The sequence below is a fragment of the Camelus ferus genome, chromosome 16 (genome assembly GCF_009834535.1).
Source record: "Camelus ferus isolate YT-003-E chromosome 16, BCGSAC_Cfer_1.0, whole genome shotgun sequence".
NCBI lineage: Eukaryota > Metazoa > Chordata > Mammalia > Artiodactyla > Camelidae > Camelus > Camelus ferus.
In genome coordinates, this window is record NC_045711.1 from 25,260,336 (window position 1) to 25,278,283 (window position 17,948).

General features: G+C 52.6%; 1 protein-coding gene across 2 annotated transcripts; it reads left to right on the forward strand.

Moving 5' to 3' along the window:
* The first annotated feature begins 729 nt into the window (after positions 1–729).
* Positions 730–16,344, forward strand: FADS6 (fatty acid desaturase 6). 2 transcript variants are annotated; one of them, XR_004311653.1, is made up of 7 exons: positions 778–940; positions 1,626–1,792; positions 9,531–9,711; positions 10,331–10,518; positions 12,226–12,405; positions 12,999–13,247; positions 14,571–16,344. XR_004311653.1 is itself a non-coding variant. In XM_032456884.1 (6 exons), the coding sequence occupies exons 1-6, from the start codon at positions 778–780 to the stop codon at positions 13,146–13,148; spliced, it is 1,029 nt and encodes a 342-aa protein (XP_032312775.1). In that variant the 5' UTR covers positions 730–777; the 3' UTR covers positions 13,149–16,344. The 2 variants fall into 2 exon arrangements, 1 of the variants encoding a protein (XP_032312775.1); XM_032456884.1 differs by having other exon boundaries at positions 730–940; positions 12,999–16,344.
* Positions 16,345–17,948: the final 1,604 nt, after the last annotated feature.

Below are 17,948 nucleotides of genomic sequence, written 5' to 3' on the forward strand. Positions count from 1 at the left end.
GGGTGTCCACCGGGAACGGTGACCTCTTAGTGTGTTTTCTCTATAATTATGCCTTTTCACCCACTAGGCTGGAGAGCCCACTCTCCACAGGTCAACACTGCTAAAGCTGGACTTGGAGGGGACCCCCGCTCCCCTGTTGGTCTGGGTAGCATGAGTGCCCATGAATTCAAAAACATTTCTGCGCCACACACCGTTTTAGGTACTGAAGACACAGCCCAAGAAAAAGCGGCAAGGTGAGGCCAGCCAGCATCAGCGCCTAGTCTGTTGGCAGAGACAGACAGGGACCAAATGTCCTTAAGTCTGGGAGCGGCTGCTAAGAGCTACTAAGAAAAATACTCAGTCTGTGGGAGAAAAACGGTGCCACACACCCAAGGACGGTGCTGGGCCAGGGAAAACGCGAGGGAGTTATTTGAGGCCAGGCGGTTAGGGAAGGCCCTCCGGGGTCTCCCCTGGGGTCTCAGCGCCCCCTCCCCGCCCCCGCCGGCTGCCCGCTCGCTGCTGCTGGCTTCCCCACCCCCGCGCGTCTGCGCGCTCCTCCTGCGGCGGCTCTGGTCCCTCCTGCCAGGAGGTGGCCCGAGGCCGGGCCGGGTCCCGCCGCGCGCAGCAGGAGGAGCTCAGGTGCCCAGCGCGCACCGTGACACCAGGGGTGGGTGTCCCCACGGCGCGCGTGACTCCGCCCCGGCCCCCCCCCGCTCGCGCTGCGCGCCTCGCCCGGCGCCGCACACGCTGCCGGTCTTCCCCGTCCTCCGCCCGCGCCCGGCCCGGCGCCTGGAGCCCATGGAGCCCGCGGCCGGAGCGCCCCGGGGGAGCGGCGGCGCCGAGGCGCTGCTGGGCGAACTGGAGGCGAGGGTCCAGGACGTGGTGAGGGCGAGCTCGTGGTGGGAGCGCCATGGCGTGGACTGCGCCATCCTCGCGCTCAGCCTCCTTGCCTTGCCGCCCGGTGAGGGACACGGGGACACAGGGACAGGACGATAAGGGGCCCGGGCTGGGGTGAGAGACGGTGGGACGGTGGGTGCGGGGGAGGGTGACGGACAGGGCTGGGAGGCGGCAGGGTGGGGTAGACGGCACATGCCTGGGACTCTAGGGCAGAGGGTCACACTCCAACCCCGAAAGTCTGGTTGGGGTGTCCTGCCTTGTGTACCCAGAGAAGCCCTGATGGCATGAATGGCGGTGAAGGAGAAAATTGAGAGGAGTCAGGGAGAGGCCAGGAGGGACGAGGTGGCTTGGGGAGGGGGAGGATGATCCGCGGGAACACGAAGTACAGGACGAGGGGAGTGAGAGGGAGGATGAGAGTTTTCCCTGGACCTCCCCTGGTCTGGACCACCCCCTATGCTCTGGCCCCATCCCTCCTCTGGCTGGGGTGCAGAATCAAGACTCCCAGCATCTCCTTGGTGAGTCAGTGGGGCTCTGTTTTGTCCCCAATACTGTAGAGAGAGGCAACCCATCCCCCTCAGGCCATCGTGGGACCTGCCTCGCCGCTGTTCTCTATGGCGGCTTGCAGGGCTGGGCCCACATTGGCTGGGCTCCAAGGGATGGAGGCTGGGGTGTTTGGGCCCTGAGCCAAAAAAAGACCCTGCCCTTACCGCCCGCCCCACCCCCAATCCCAACTCACCCTTCTCCACCAGGGTTCCTGTGCCTGCGCTCAGACAATCTTCCGGTCTTTGCCCTGGGCATCACCATCCTGGGTGTGTGCCACTACACGCTCACTGTCAAGGGCAGCCACCTGGCCACTCATGGTGCCCTCACCGAGTCCAAACGCTGGAGCAAGATCTGGGCGCTCTTCTTCGTGGAGGTGAGCCTGGGGCTGGACGGGGTAGGAGCAGCTGCTGGTACTGCGTGGGCAACCTCATTGTTCTGTCAGGAAGGCAGAGGTTTCTGGCCAGGTCATGTTTCTCTCTGGACTGGCCTCAGGCCTCTCAGTTCCTCTGAGTCCTCCCTTCCTCCCTTCCAAGCAGCCCCTCCCATGGCCACCCATATCCCTTATGAACAAATATGAAAGCTGGTACCAGAAACAGCCCTTTGCTACTGGGGACTGGTTACCATGATCGATGAACTCAATTATTAATTTTTAATAAATTTATATAACTTTATAAAACTTTACTTAACTACACACACACACACACACACATTTGATAAAATTATACCACATCAGTTGGGAGAGAGGAACCACTTCTTATCCAGCACACTCTCAACTCCCCAGCACCCACAAGAGGTCCTGTTGGCCATCTCATGCCCACCTCTCCCACCCGCACATGTTTCTAAAGTGCTAAGGACAAGAGGAACCAACAAGTTCCTAATCCTCAGGGCCCATTTCCAGAAGCCCTCCTTCCCAGGGACCCTGGGCGCTGTTCCAGCTAAATGCTAAGGCACAGCCCGAACCCAGGAGTCAGAGTCAGATGCCCCCCCAGGTTTGTCATTCCGGGCAGGGGAGAAACTGGGCAATGTTGTGCAGTCACGTGGGGACACAAGAGAGGAGAGTGAGCTCTGTCTAGATTTGTCAAAGCTGTGCTGAGTGCCAGGAGCCTGGGGGGCAGCTGAGAATGAAGAGGCATTGTGGGTTCTGGATGATCTGACTTCGGGGGATCCCACAGTGCAGAGATGGCCCAGTGGTTCTCGAACTTCCGTGTGCAGCTGAATGGCTGGAGGCTCAGGCTTGTTGGAGGAGAAGGCCCCGGCCACTGTATTTACCAAGTTCCCCAGCTGGATCTGATACTCTGGGCCTAGACTCCTGGGGAACACAGGATCTCTTCTGGGGCTGAGCTTCCCACTGAGAAGTCTCCCCAGGTGCCCCCCTTCAGCTAGAGAGCCCCCATAGAGCCACAGAGCATGACCCACCCACCCTGAGGGGCCCAGGTGGCCTGGTGGCTGTGCATTGTCTTGTCCTCATGAACCCCGGGGAAGTGGCCTCGTCTTTGCCTCTTTACCTCTTTAGCTCCTGGCACAAGGCTGAGCTCAATATTTGTTGACAGTGACCCTGCAGGTGACGTAGGGGGACAAGGTCCAGGGAAAAGCTGGCTGATGGAGGGTCATAACCTAGAGGGGGAGGCTTGGCTCCCACCTCCGCATAGTGACACTGGCTGGTATACCGCAGTCCACCGCAGGGCAGGTCACACATGGTCTGTCAGCAGGCTAACCTGAGTGGAAGGCCTCTGCTTTTCTGTCCCCCAGGGCACGACTCTGGCTCCACTCCAGGGAAGACTCAGTTCCCAGTGTGAAGGAGAGGGTGGCTCCGTCTCTTCAGCCCACTGGTATCAGTGGGGCGAGTGGAGTCCTTGGTCCCATCGGCTGGGCAGGGGACAGTGTCGGGGGCACAGTCTTTGGACACACTGGCTGCCTGACCTTGGGCAAGTTACTTCATTCCGCATCTAAGGGTTAGTCCCATCTAGTACATGAGAGTAGTAACACAGCCTCTCTCAGGAAGCCAGCGTGAGTTTTGAACGAGACGTCGTAGATCTTAACTCAGGGTCCGGGCCTGACTCTCATGCTTGCCGGGGTGAGCTTCCCTGGTTCTTTCCCCGGAGGGAACTCAGCTGCAGGAGAAGGGTTGGTAGTTTTTGTTGTTATTTGTTAGTATTGTTTATTTTTAAACTGAAAGGTCGACCAAGTTATGCAAAGCTTGATGCAGCTGTGTGTGTGTGTGTGTGGTGAGGGGGCTGTTTGCCGAGGCCCCGGATGACCATCTGTCCTCTGCATCACACAAAGTACCAGTTTTCGCTGCCCAGGATCTCAGGAGCTCAGTGGATGACCTGCGACTCCTGGATCCCTGACCCTCCCCCTGTGCCCAGTCCTGTTGTCTCTTGTTAGTCCTCCTCTCCCCCAACCATGACCCTCAGGTAGCACCATCACTAGAGAAGAATCTCATCCTCTAGTTGCAACCTCAGGGGTCTGCTGAGTGTCACTGGCTTTCCTGGGACACCCAGCTTTTGCTGGATTTATCCTCAAGGTCACTGGCAAGAGCTGGGGGTGAGACAGGACCTCACTCTCTCTGACCCATTGGATCTGAGCAGAGGGGCGAGCAGGATGGAGGGGGCGGCTGACATCCAGGTTATTGTTGTTTGTCTGCTAAGATATCCAAAGTCATACACCCCTCCCATTCCACGGTGAACTTCCCTCTAAAGACCCATTTCCAGTCTACGCTAGAATGTTCCATTCCCCCAAGTAGCGTACCTCTGACCTTCTACCCTGCCCACTCATTACCCTGGTCTGTCCCTCCCTGTGCTGGCCTATGTCATGGGTATATTCCTGGGGACTGCCAGTGAAGGGCCATAGGAATGTGGGGGACAGGCTGGGGCAGGCAGAGCCACCATGGTTTACAGTTTATGTCCTGAAGCTTGGGGAGTGTTAACTCCTGCAGTCAAGAGGGCTTTAGGAACTCCCCCACAAGTCACTCACAATCAAGATGTTCCCCTGAGTGGGAGGGAACAGGCCGTGCCAGTTGCTAAGCTCTGTTGTGTCTCAACTTCAAACCCTCTTTCTAAAGTCAGCTTTGTGCTACGGGGGTGGAGTCACAGCTGGTCCAAAGAGAGCAGAGGCTGGCTGTGCTCTGGGGGAGGGGTGACGCCCAGGGGAACCTTCATCCAGTCCCATGTGGTGGTGGTGGAAACAGAGCTCAGAACCCCCAGCCTGACCATAATTCTGGAACGTTCTCTTCCCACGAATTCAGTGTGGCTACTATTATCCTCAGGGCTGTTTCTGATCTTTCTGCTAGTCCCCACACGAACCTCGAGGGGCGGTAATCTGAGTGTTGCTCCACTATGATTTTTATCCGCAGTACAAAATATACTTTTGTAAAAAAGTTTTTTAATTTTTGAAATAATTATATAATAATATAAATTCACAGGACATTGCAAAAATAGAACAGAGAGGTCCAGTGGACCCTTCACCCCATTTCTTCCAATAGTTATCCATTGACATTGGTGTGTGCACGTGTTGTGTGTGTGTGTGTCTGTGTGTGTGCAATTTTATCACATGTGCAGATTTATAAAATGTACTTTTAAGGGGTCTCATGGCGAGTCCCACTCTTGTGGGTCTCTAGAAGCCTGGCTCCGGGTGTGTTACATCGCCCCCTAGAGGCGGGGGGCCCTGGGGCAGTATCAGGTGCTGGTCTGTAGGTGGCAGCACTGAGTCTGATAAGTGGCCCACGGGGAGGGGCTTGGAGAGAAAAGGGTAGGGTTGCTTGGAGGCGCGCAGTGGCTGCCCAGCTGGGAGAGGAGACTTGGAGGGAGGCTTGGTTTGATGGGGAGCTTCGGGGGCTGAGACAGTGTGGGTCGAGGCGCTGCGTGGGCGATGACTGGATGGCTGAGCAGTACACTCAACATCACCGAGCCTCTGCTCCCAGGCGAGCCCTCTGCCAGGTGCTGGGGACACACAGTGAACCAGACCCTCTTTCAGTTCCCCAAGGGCTCAGTGGGGAAACAGACACACACATATGACATGAAAATAACAAACCTCCTAATTACACCGGCTGACCCTTATTGGGTGCTTAGTGTGTACTTTACCTAAATTATCTCATTTAATAGTCACGCCTCCCTATTAAATATCACCTTTACTCTGTAGATGAGGAAACACTGGTTGGGGAGGTTAAGTCACTTGCCCCAGGCTGCACAGCTGGTTCGCAGCACAGGACCAGGGCAGGCAGAATGTGGCAGCAGCATCAACCAGGTGATGTGAAGGCTGTGAGAGCACAGAGAGGAGAGCACGTGACGGGGACACGGGTAATGTCTGCAGACGTTTGTGGCTGTCACAACTGGGCTGTGTCGGTGTCTGTGTGCACATGTGCTAAGGGATAGAGGCCAGGAACGCTGGTAAACATCCTACAATGTACAGGACAGCCCTCCAGAACATAGGATGACACCGCCCCAAATGTCAATAGTGCCAATGCTGAGAACCCCTGGCGACAGTGTCTGGAGGAGACGCTGGCCAGGCCCAGAAGCCGGAAGGTGGGTTCAGGCTGAGCAGACATACAGACAAAGGCGTGGATATGGGAAACAGCATGGTTCTTGAGAGACCCACAGAAATCTGGGGTTGCTAGAATCTAACAGGGACTCTGGAGCAAATTGGACGAGGAGGCCCGTGTGCCAAGCAGAGGAGCTGGGAGTTTCCCAGGACAACGGCTGAAAGGGGAGAGAATTTTGTAGATGTAGGATCAGCGCCCACTACATCCAGCCTAACGAGGGGCTCGGGCTCCTCCTTCACCACGGCCCCTCTCTTACCTAAAGGTGCTAACACATTGCCACATCCCATGGAGCCTGCGGAAGAACCCGCGTGCCCTTGGAGAATTGTGTGCTCACTGAGTAGGGCTGTCAGATGCAGCCAATAAAAATACAGGATGCACAGTGAAGTCTGAACTTCAGATAAATGAATGCAGGCAATATTTGGGATATAGGTCTACAAACAAGGACTGGTTATTTTGTCCAAAACTAATTTATCTGGGTGTCCTATACTTTATCTGACAAACCCAACGCTGAGGACTGTGGAGCCTCAGGGACCCCTCCTGCTGACTCTGAAGCCCATTGTGAAGGGGCTGCTCAGCCCTGGGGTCAGTGGGAGAGGGTTTGGAGAGAGGAATGGGAGCTGGGATGAGCCACAGTCCCTCTTTCTCCTCCTCTCCACGCCTGAAGCCCTCTTCTCCTGTTGCCCTCTCCGGAGTGGTCCCATTGTGCCCCTGGCCTCGATCCCACCCCCATCTCTGCCCTTCCTGTCCTCACCTCTCGCCACATCCCTCACCTGCAGCCTCCCACCCATCACCTGCGTTGTCCTACCCCTCCCCTTCCAATCCAGTCAGGTCACCTGTGTAAAACCCAATGGCGTGTCATAATCTCATAATAAATAAACTGAAAGGGGAAAATACTAGGGAACATGTAAGAGATTGAGGACCTCCCTCACCTCCCAAGAGGAAAATAGGGCAGCCGGGGGTGAGGTAGGAAGAAGACTCGTCACTGTGAGCTATTTGAATTATGTAAACGTATCACCTGTTCAAAAAATAAGTTACCAGCTGGGATAACTACCTGTGGCAGCTGGTGGAGGTCTGAGGATGCTTACGTGAACAGACAACTGAATGAAGGGATGAATGAACAAATGAGAGCCGGGGCCCCCGATTTTAGCAGAAATAAGATGTCAAGAGGAACTGCAGACATCTGCCCGCACACGCTCTGCCTGTTTGCAAAACCTGAGTGCAGCTAAGGGATGGGGACTCTTAAGTTTCCCTGAAGGGCACAGAAGGTGGTGATATCAAGAAGCTTCTGGAACTTTCTCTGGGTCTGGATGTGAGATCCTCTTGGGTGAGACCTGTAAATAATCCTTCACAGCAGGACTGCCCCCGCAGTGCGTGGCCACATCCCCCTGCCCTCTGGGTGGTGGGATCCCATGAGCCAGGCCACAATTAGTGTCCAGTCGCCCCTTCTCCCAAGCCCACCGCTTTCCCTCCCGCTCTGGAAAAGGCATCTAGATGGGAGGGAGAGGTCCAGTGTTACAGAAACAGCCTCAGATCTGTTGTTATTCATATAAAAAGTCAAATCGCATGCAGATTTGGGAAGCATGTTCTGAGTCACAAACCATGTGTTACATACCACACAGGTGGCTTGTCGCCTCCACCCTGTCCCTGCCCCATCCTCAACTGGGCACGTGGCAGAGAGCCCCACCAGGTCCCCAAGGGTTGAGTTCCTAACAATCTTGGCCAGGTTCAGGCCCCTGGTCATTTCTGGCTTTGCTACTCAAAGTGTGGTCAGCTGCTGCTCTGAGAGGGGATGCATAGCTTGGGACAGAAGGAAGGGCAACTTTGACCCTAAGCAGATGGCTGCGTTCAGCTGATGTTTCTTGAAGAAGGACGCTGTGCAGATAGGGTGGGTCCTTGGAGCAGAAATGCATGGAAGGAGCAGTTAAAAACAGTTGCTTCTTCCAGTTACAGAACCACGAGGTTCAAAACACACACTTCTAGGCCTTGGGCAGAAGCAGGCGGGCCTCCCAGCAGACCCCGGCTGCAGCCCCTGTGTTGAACCAACCTAACTGCCTGACCCTCTTAAGCAGCAAATTCTTCGAGATCATTGGGCCTGGAAGAGACATCACTTTGACAGTTTACCTGCCCGGCCTCTGCAGCCTCCCACAGGTTCCATCCGTCTGCGAGGTTTCAGAAACAGAACAAGCCCATCCCTCCCCGGTTTTACGTCATCTGAGAGCAAAGCGCCTCCTGATTTTGTGGACTCCAAAGCCACGCAGTCACTGAACCAGCCTTTCCTTTCATGCCCCCACCCCCCTTCAGAGGGGCCCGCACAGTACTGGTTTGACACATTTTCCGTGTCTGTGGTAGGACTGCCGTTGTGACGTGCTCCCCAGCGCCCTATGGACAGGGCTTCTGGCTACGTTTCAGTTTCATTTCATTCCAAGCGAGAAAGTCTTTGCAGATGGTATGAAGACAATGTCGTTCCTTATCTGTCTTCTCCTGGTTTTGCTTCTGCTGCCTGGGCCCCGAGCCGGGTTCGTGCTCTGTTGTAGCAGGTGGCTCACCCTAGGGGTCTCATGGCTTATCTTGGATGGAACCTGGGTTCCAGTCCCACCTCTGCCACCGACTTAGCTGAGTGCCCTGGGGTGGTCACATGGCCTCTGTCTCAGTTTCTGCTTCTGTCAACTGTGAATAATAACATCACTGACTCCCTCGGCTTGGAATATTAACAAAGTCACGCGTGTGAAGTGCGGAATGATAAGCGCTCAACCGCATGTGTTCTGCTGTCTTTCTGGGGCTCACGGTGACTGGCATTGGGAAACCCTTCATGTTCTCCTGGAAATAGGCAGGCAGCGTCTTCAATAAAATTAGCAAAATCTGGCATGGATAAAACATGGGAAGAGGCTGATATCTGCATGTTCATTTGCATACATCTGTATAAGAAACACCTTAGCACCTCTTTTGCATTCAGAATGACTGCTCTTCTTGGAGTCAGAAAGCTACTGCTGCTCACTCCCAGCTCCAGAGAATCCCACGTGGGGTCACGTCAGAGAAGAGTCATCCCTGGGAAAATGGTCACTCTCAGCCCCCCACCAGGGCACCCTCAATCTGACTGCCACCCTTGTGGACATTTCAGGAGATGGCCTCCCTTCGCCCCCAGACCGCTCCTGTCCCCCTCCCCTCACTGCTATGGGGTCAGAATACAAAGCAGTGTTAGGAAGGTACAGATATTTCCCAGATAAACTTGCACAAAATAATTGCCGTCGGATGCCAAGAGCTCCACCTGCAGTGCATCCAGTCCTCTGAGAGCCCTCTCAGGCTTGCGGGCTGCAATCAGCAGGGCTGGCCTCCCGCCCCGAAATGCTTTGCAGCACCATGCCAAGTGGATGAAGTTGGTTTGATCGGCTGCCACACGGTGGTCATGGATACCAGAGAGTTGATGGTCAAAGCTGATGAGCCGGGGGTGTAAGGCAGGAAGGCCCTGGAAATGCAGGGATCTGGGGAAGGAGGGTGTTCTCAAGGCTCCAAAGGTCCTCTTTGCTCGCCTCTGCCTGATATGGACCCCAGCGCCCTTTCTGACTCCCTCCTCTAGGTGTGCACATCCTTCACTGCAGAGTACGCCAAGTACGGGCACGTCAAAATGCACCATGGCTACACCAACGTGCTGGGCCTGGGGGACTCCAGCACGTGGAGGCTGCCCTGCCTCAACCGCTACGTCTACATGTTCCTCGCTCCTCTCTTGATCCCCCTCATAACGCCGCTGGTGGCTGTCGGTGAGTAGGCCAGGGACGTGCCCCCCAGATACCTGGCCCCCTCTATCCTTCCTTCCTCTCCTCGCTTCACAGAGGCTTCGTGGAGGAAGTGAGGAGCCCTGAGTTAAGACCAGACAGCAACTTTCTGAGACAACTAGGCAGGGTGGAAAGAACCTTGGACCTGGGGCCAAGTCTGGCTCTGCCACTTACTGGCTGGTGACCGCAGGCAGGTAACTTAACCTCTCTGAGCCTTAGGTTCTCACCTGCTCCTCAAGGATGGTGTGAAAGCATCCTGAGGTCATAGCTGGAAAATGCTTTGTAAATGCCTCACACTCTAGTGCATGTTATGACTTTTAATATCACAGGAGCAATATCATACGGTGGAAGAAGCAGGGGCCACGGGGCCACCAGACTGGGGTTCAAGCCCCAGGCCACCACTTACTATCAGAGTGGCCTTGGTCAGGTTGCTGAATGCCATTTTCTCATCCATAAAATGGGCAAATCTACTTTTCAGGGCTGTGTGTGGATGGACTGAACACCTAGGGCACCCTAGTTCACACCATTGAGCCACCAGGGAGCCAGCTTATGTTGAGATTGGAGCCTGGCCGGGCCTCACCCTGTTTCTTGCCCCCTCTGGCAGAGCGGCTGAGAGAGGTGGAGCTCAGGACGGCCCTGCGGACGCTGGGCCTGATTTCCCTGGGCCTTTATTCTCACTACTGGCTGCTCCTGAACGTGTCTGGCTTCCAGAGCCCCGGCTCGGCCCTGGTCTGCATGTTCATCACCAGGTCCCTGCTGGCCCACCCTTACCTCCACGTCAACATCTTCCAGGTGAGGCCTCCTCTACCCTGAGCTTGGTGATGGGGGACGCGGGGACCATTCTCCAGGGTGCCTGGCCGCAGGCTGGACTCTAGGTTTTGGGGGGAGAGAGGCCACCTGAGGAAGCATCCCCTCGCCTCCCACCCACCCCTCTGCCCTTCTCTCTGTGGGTCATCACAGAGAGTTTTGGTCCCAGGTAAGGAGTTTGCTTCTCTTCCACACTGGCTGCTGTTCACACATGGACTGGAGATTTATTAAGAACCTTCTCTGCACAGGTCAGTTGATTAAGCTCTGTGGGGACACAAGTGAATAGGACCCCAGCTCCTACCGTCAGGGTTTTCACTGTGATAAGCCCAAGGAAAGTGAAACAAGTGCATGGCAGAGGTCCCAGCGCACATGCTGAGAGGAGCTGGAGATGGGAGGTCCTCGTGGGAGGCCAGCTCAGTTCTGGGGCCATTTCCATAGGACCAGTGAAGACCCCAGTTTACAGCATCCTGCATGCGACCATCCCAGCACTTACTGCATAGCCATCAACGACTTAATCCCATCTGTGGCCCATCTGTTTGTCCTGCTAGAGTGGAAGCTCCCGTTCACATCCACATCCTCTAGACCTAGGACAGTGCCTGGAAGAGGAGGCATTTATATATACTTGCTGAACAAAAAAATATACAAGGATGTGCAAACTTGATCTTGAGCCATGAACAGGATTTCTTTTTAATTGATATAGTCGGTTTGTAATGTGTTAATTTCTAGTGTACAGCAAAGTGATTCATTTATACATATATATATTCCTTTTCATATTATTTTTTATTATAGGTCATTACAAGGTATTGATTATAGTTCCCTTTGCTATACAGTAGGACCTTGTTGTTTATCTATTTTATTTATAGGAGTTAGTATCTACAAATCCTGAACTCCCAATTTATCGTTCTCCATCTCCTCCCCCACTGGTAACCATACGTTTGTTTTCTATGTCTGTGAGTCTGTCTCTGTTTTGTAAATAAGTTCACTTGTGTCCTTTTTTAGTAAAGATTCCACATATAAGTGATATCATATGGTATTTTTCTTTCTCTTTCTGGCTTACTTGGTATGACAATCTCCAGGTCCATCAATGTTGTGGCAAATGGCATTATTTTATTCTTTTTCATGGCTGAGTAGTATTCCATTGTGTGTGTGTGTGTGTGTGTGTGTGTGTGTGTGTGTGTGTGTACCACATCTTTATCCAGTCATCTGTCGATGGACATTTAGGTTGCTTCCATGTCTTGACTGTTGTGAATAGTGCTGCTATGAACATTAGGGTGCATGTATCTTTTCAAATTATATGCCCAGGAGAGGGAATCATGAGCAGGACTTGAAAAGAGAGCAGAGAAGGGTCTCTCCAGGATGAAGTGAAGGAACAGGGATGTGAGAGACTGTGGTGGGCAGTCGTGGGCTTTAAAGTATCACAGGATCTGAAGGATACCCAAGCCAAGCCCCTCACTGCACGGATGGGGAGAGAGGCCCAGAGAGGGGACAGATTCAGCGCAGAGCACAGACAGGGTCGTCTTGGAGCTGGGCTGAGAACCTCAGCCTCCTCATGTCTCTACCAGGTCCCGATGGAGTCGGGGGCAGAGGAGGGAGGGCAGAAGAACCCACAGGTCCCCCAGTGCTAGGTGAGGATGCCTGGGGCAGGTGGAGAGGCACAGTGCTGCCTGGCGTGACCCTTGTTGTCTATGACAGCACATCGGACTGCCCATGTTCTCCCGGGACAAGAAGCCCCGACGGATTCACATGATGAGCCTGGGAGTGCTTAACCTGCCCCGGCTGCCCGTGCTGGACTGGGCGTTTGGCCACTCCCTCATCAGCTGCCACGTGGAGCATCACCTCTTCCCCAGGCTCTCTGACCACATGTGCCTGAAGGTAGGTGAGGGTCAGGCTGAAGGGGCTCAGAAGAAGGAACTCTCTGAGGGCAGAAAGGGAGTCTCCTCCAGGGTTCTCTGAGAACCTGGCCTGGTCAGAGATTCCCAGAAAGGGCAGCCCAGGGTACAAGCAGCAGTGTGGGTTTCCTACCAGAGACACCTGGGTTTTTCACTAGCAGTGCGACTCTGGACAAGTTAACTGAATGGCTCTGAGCCTCAGCTTCCTCACCTTTCAAATGGGATTAGGCAGTGCTTACACTGACAGGCTTTGAAGATGAAATGAAGAAGTGGATCTGAAATGTTGGGCACACCATAAGTGCTTGATAAAAGGAGCTATGGTGTTTATTGCCCTGTGCTAAGGACGACTGTCAAACAGTCTGGAGTCCTGGCGGAGGATGTTGGGGAGAAGTCCACCCTTTTCCCTTGCCTGCTAGAAATGGGGAGGCAGGAATTCTCCAAGCCCTTCAGCTCCCCCAGAGCATCATGGGACAAAGCAGACAGGAGCTGGGGCTGGGAAGAGGAAGGGTCTCCATGGGGAGGGACCTGTCCACAGTCCCGGCTCAGCGGCCCCTCCTCCTGCCCATCTTCTGGCAGGTGAAGCCCGTGGTGTCCCAGTTCCTTCATGAGAAGCAGCTGCCATACAACGAGGACTCCTACCTGGCTCGCTTCCGGCTGTTTCTCAATCGCTACGAGGAGTTCATGGTGCAGACGCCCCCCATCACAGAGCTGGTGGGGCTGCAATGATGGGTGGACTGGCACAGTCACCCTGCCCTCCCTCCCAGGCCCAACCCTGGCTCTCCTGCTGGTCATCCCTGGGGCCGGGAGGGCACAGGCCCTTGCCCAGTGAGTGTGGCTCTGCCACTGGTGGTGGACTTGGAATGTGGAGGCACTGGGCGGGCAGCGAGGTGGGGAGTTCATGCCAGGGGTCCTGGGGATCACTGCCCTGCTTGCTTTTCTGGGTTTCAAGGACTATCTGGGGGAAAGGAATAAAGGTGGCTGGGCATTATGGTTAGTCTGGACCTCCATCAACTTCATCTCAGGACTAAACAGCTGGATTTCTCCCCTGCTTGCTCTGAGCCTTGGTAGGGCTAAGGGATGGGGTTAAGGAGAGTCCCTATGTAGGGAGAAGGCTAGTAGGGGGCGCTGAGAGAGAAGGGTCAGCCCCCTGGGTAGGGCTTCCATGGCGCCGGGAGCCCCACACTTAGCTACTGCTTCTTCCTGTGCCCTTTTGAGGTTCTGGCCCCTAGGGAGCCCTCTCCACAGGGACCACAGGGAGCGATTACTTTTGGCAGACCTTCCGAGTTTTTCAGCCAGGAAGCCTGTGCGGGACACTGGCCCAGCAGCTCCCCAGATCCACAGCATCTGGGAGATCGCAGTGTGTGTTTTGTGGGGAGAGCACTCCAAGGGAAACAAGGGCAGAAATGGTGTAAATAGCTTTGCGCATGACCTTGGCTAGCTCCAGAAGTCTGCTTTCTTCCATGATGTTTATAAAGAGTGGAAGGATTATCCATTGAGAGAGAGAGAAATTACTGGCAGGGTAGCTGAGGCTGGAGGGGGGTTATGGGAACATGGTTTGGAGGTCGGATGGCCTTAGAGAGAAGAGGGAGTGGGGGGCAGGGAAAGGTACAGACACCAGATCTGGGAGTCGAGGGCTAGGCTTGTGTATGGAAGGATGTGCTGCAGCCTGGAAGTGAGGCACTGTAAGTGCTGCAGCCAGAGGATGAGGTCGAGGGACTGGGGATGGTATCGAGACTCAGCCTAACTGAGTCTCAATACCAAGGCCAACTTGAGAGGGGGCTGGGAGCTGCCCTGGCTGGGGGCTGGATGAGTGGGTGCAAAGAAGGGTCCAGCTGAGGCTGAGGGAGGAACAGAGAAGGAGCTGAGCCTGTGAGAAGAGGCCAGAGCAGTTAGTTTAAAACAGGGTTTCCCACCTCAGCATCATCACATTTTGGCCAGATATTTCTTTGTCGTTGGGACCAGTCCTGTGCATTGTAGGATGTTCCCCAGCATCCCTAGCTTCTACCCACCTGGTTCCAGGAGCCCAAGTCATGACAATCAAAAATGTCTGCAGACATTGCCAAATGTCCTCTGGGGAGTGGGGCAAAAATCATCTCCAGTTGAGAACATGCAAGTCTGTTCTGAGTACATAATTGCCTTATTTTTCAGTGAAGTCCTTGGATGAGGCGAAGGGCACGCTGACCCTGACCATGGGGAGGCTAAATGCCAGCAGAAGGGGTGGCAGAGGAGTCAGACGGCAGGTGAAGGCATTCTCTGAGCCTGGTCCTGTTGAAAAAACCATCTCTGGTGTGGCCTTGGTTGGCTGTGCTGGCTACCTGTCTCCAGATCCATTCCCCTCTTCTCCACCCTGCCTTCCTCCCCCAAAGCCCACAGCTGCTGTCTGGCACCCTCTCCTCCAGCTACAGCTCTCACTGCTTCCAAAACAGCTCTCTCCTTTTGCTTTTTCAGGGCCTGGGGGGGAGTGGCTTCTGGCTGTTGCTTGCCCAGGAGTGCTTCACCATTTCTTTAATCCTGCTACACCTCTGTACAAAACCCCTTCATTAAACTCTCTTCAATCAGCCCCTTTGAACAGACCATCTGTTTCCTGTTGGGAGGCTGACTGATAGAGCAGAGTTTGGGATCCAAGCAGCCCTTTTGGAATGACGCAGGTTTGGCAGCCTCCTGCTTTGCTATAGGTTACTGCTGCTCTTTGGAAATGCATTAGCAACTCAAAAATGGCCTTAAGTTCTGGGAATGCGATCAATCAAACTGCTAATTCCCCATATGAAAAATGCAATGTCAGAAAAGGCCCCATTGCACAGTCCTGGCTAATGATTAAAACCATCCTAAAATGACTCACTGTTATTGATCTGGGCCCAAGTGCGAAAAGGACTGCAGCTGGACACCCTGGTACCAGATGTGGCTGTACAACAGGCGCCCAGGAACAAGTCACTCCATCACTTTGAGGCTTAATTTTCTGTTGCTTGATTTCTCTGAGGATATGAGTTGGGAATGAGTGGGGCTGGTGAAATGAGGGGAGATGACAGGAGTGAATCAAGCCCTTCCAAGGCTCTGCAGTGACCTCAGGTCTAATTTACAGAGGCACGTCGGAGGTCATAACATTGATGATGATGGTAGCAAATGCCTGTTCAGAACTTGTGGCCCTTGTTTATCTATGCTACCTAATTTTCATCTTTACAAGAAGTTGGTACTATTTTCCCCTCACATTACGTATTGTGAAGATAAGCCTTGGAGAGATTAAACCTATCAATGTCATATAGCTAGTAAGTGGAGGAAGAAAGATTCAAACCTAGTGTGTCTGATTCCAGAATCCTTTCTCTTAACCACCAGACATACTACCGCTGGGTAGGGAGCCCTATAGGGCTTTCTGGGGTTTCTGATCCTGAATCTCCTTCTGTTTCTCCCATGTGCGAGGATAACAAATGGATCATTAAGACAAACTCTTGATGAACTTCCATTATGTACCACGTACCGTGCAAAGCTCTGGGGATGTAAGAGTGAATGATTTAGAGATTTGCAGATACTAACTACTATATGGAAAACAGATAAACAACAAGTTTCTACTGTATAGCACAGGCAACTATATTCAATATCTTTTAGTAACCTATAATGAAAAAGAATATGAAAAGGAATACATGTATGTATACGTATGACTGAAACATTATGCCATACACCAGAAATTGACAAAAAAACCAAAAACAAAACAGTGAATGAAATTGGGCCCCAGTCTCCTGGAGCTTGTTGTCTTGTGCAGGAATTTACAAACTTTTCCAGTCAAAGGCCAGAGAGTAAATATTTTGTAGATGATACAGTCTCTGTCACAACTACTCAACGGCACCATCAAAGTGCAAAACAGCCAGAGACAATATGTAAAGAAATGAGCATCATTGTTTTTCAATAAAATTTTTAAAATTTTATGTAATTTTCACATTACAGAATATTATTCTTTACAGTGTTTAAAAACTTTTTAAGAATGTAATACACTATGAACTTGTGGGTTGTACAAAAACAGGTAGTGGGCAGGATTTGGCCTGCAAACTGTAGTTTGCCTAATCCTGGTCGAGTGGGACAAGCACAAAACACAGTGGCTTATTAGAAGTCAGAGCAGTATTTACTTCTCAGTACCAGGGAGGGGAAGTGACTAGAAGGGGCACAAGGAACTCCTGGGGGTGCTGGCCATGTTCTATTTATTGATCTGTGTGGTGATCACATGGTTACATCTTGTGATGATTCGTCAAACAGTACTTTCTTTTCCTATTTACTTATTTACTTTTTTAAAAACACCTTTATTGTGGTATGATTCCTGTACAGTAAACTACACATATTTCAGATGTGCAATTTGATGAATTTTGATAGATGTTTACACCAGTGAAACCACCACCACCACAATCAAGGTAGCAAATGGAGATACCAGGGATTGAACCCAGGACCTCATGCATGCTAAGCATGCACTCTACCACTAAGCTATACCCTCCCCCCATCAAACAGTACTTATAATTTGTGTGCTTTTCTGTTTGTTACACTTTGTAAAGAAAAAAATGTTGCCTGCTATTCCAGTTCTACAAGGATCAAGCCATTAGTCACTGTAGTCACTCACCGACTGTTCCCTGAGGGGAATTCAGGATGGGGAAAAACAGAAAGCATTCTGCAATGATTTGGATATACAGGCCCCTAGATAAGTTACATATTTAAGAGAAAAATGTCAATGATCCTAGATTCTTCCATCTTCCCATATATGGAAAAGCACTAAAATCATTAACTCGAGTTATCTGTTCTGTGTGATGAGCAGTAATCTTTTTATGCTTGACTTCATGTTTTTCCCAGCAAGAAAAAAAGTTTATATATATCTTGACTCCTCCCTTACCTCTTTGGAGCAGTTTCTCAGAATAATCCGAGAGCCTGTCTCCTGGGCTACAGTTCTAAGATCTCAGAATAAAACTTAATTCACAACATTGTGCATTTTTCTTTCAGTTGACAACTGCAGTAAATAAGATAATTAAAAAGCTATAAAGCAGTATAATAAGTAATGATGGGCTGGAGTGTTGAGGGGACAAAAAGGGGCCCTAACCCAGCTTGGGAGAGGATGGGTCAGGGAAGGCATCTCCAAGGATGTGCTTGACAACGGGGGGGGGGGGGGGGGGGGGGGGGGGGGGGGGGGGGGGGGGTCGGCGGAGGGAAGGTGGCTTCAGAATTATTGGGTTAGATGTGACCACAGATCCTGTCATTTAAAAGTCCATTTTGTTCATCATGGATTTTTTTTGGAGATCTAGCTTTGTCCTTAGTACGAAGGGCAAGCAGCTCCTCCTCTGTTCCCTCACCTACGTAAAGGGGAGGATGGTTAAGCAACAAGATCTTCAAGGTTTAAAATTCTCCCGGGCCTGACCTGGACAGCATCTTGCCGGGGCCAAATCTGTACAATGCTCGGCATCGGAGAAAGGGGTGGCCAAGGTCCTGGCGGGAGACTCTTTTTTGCAGACTTCCGGACTCCGTGATTATTACCCAATGGGCAGGGAGGCTCGCTTGGGC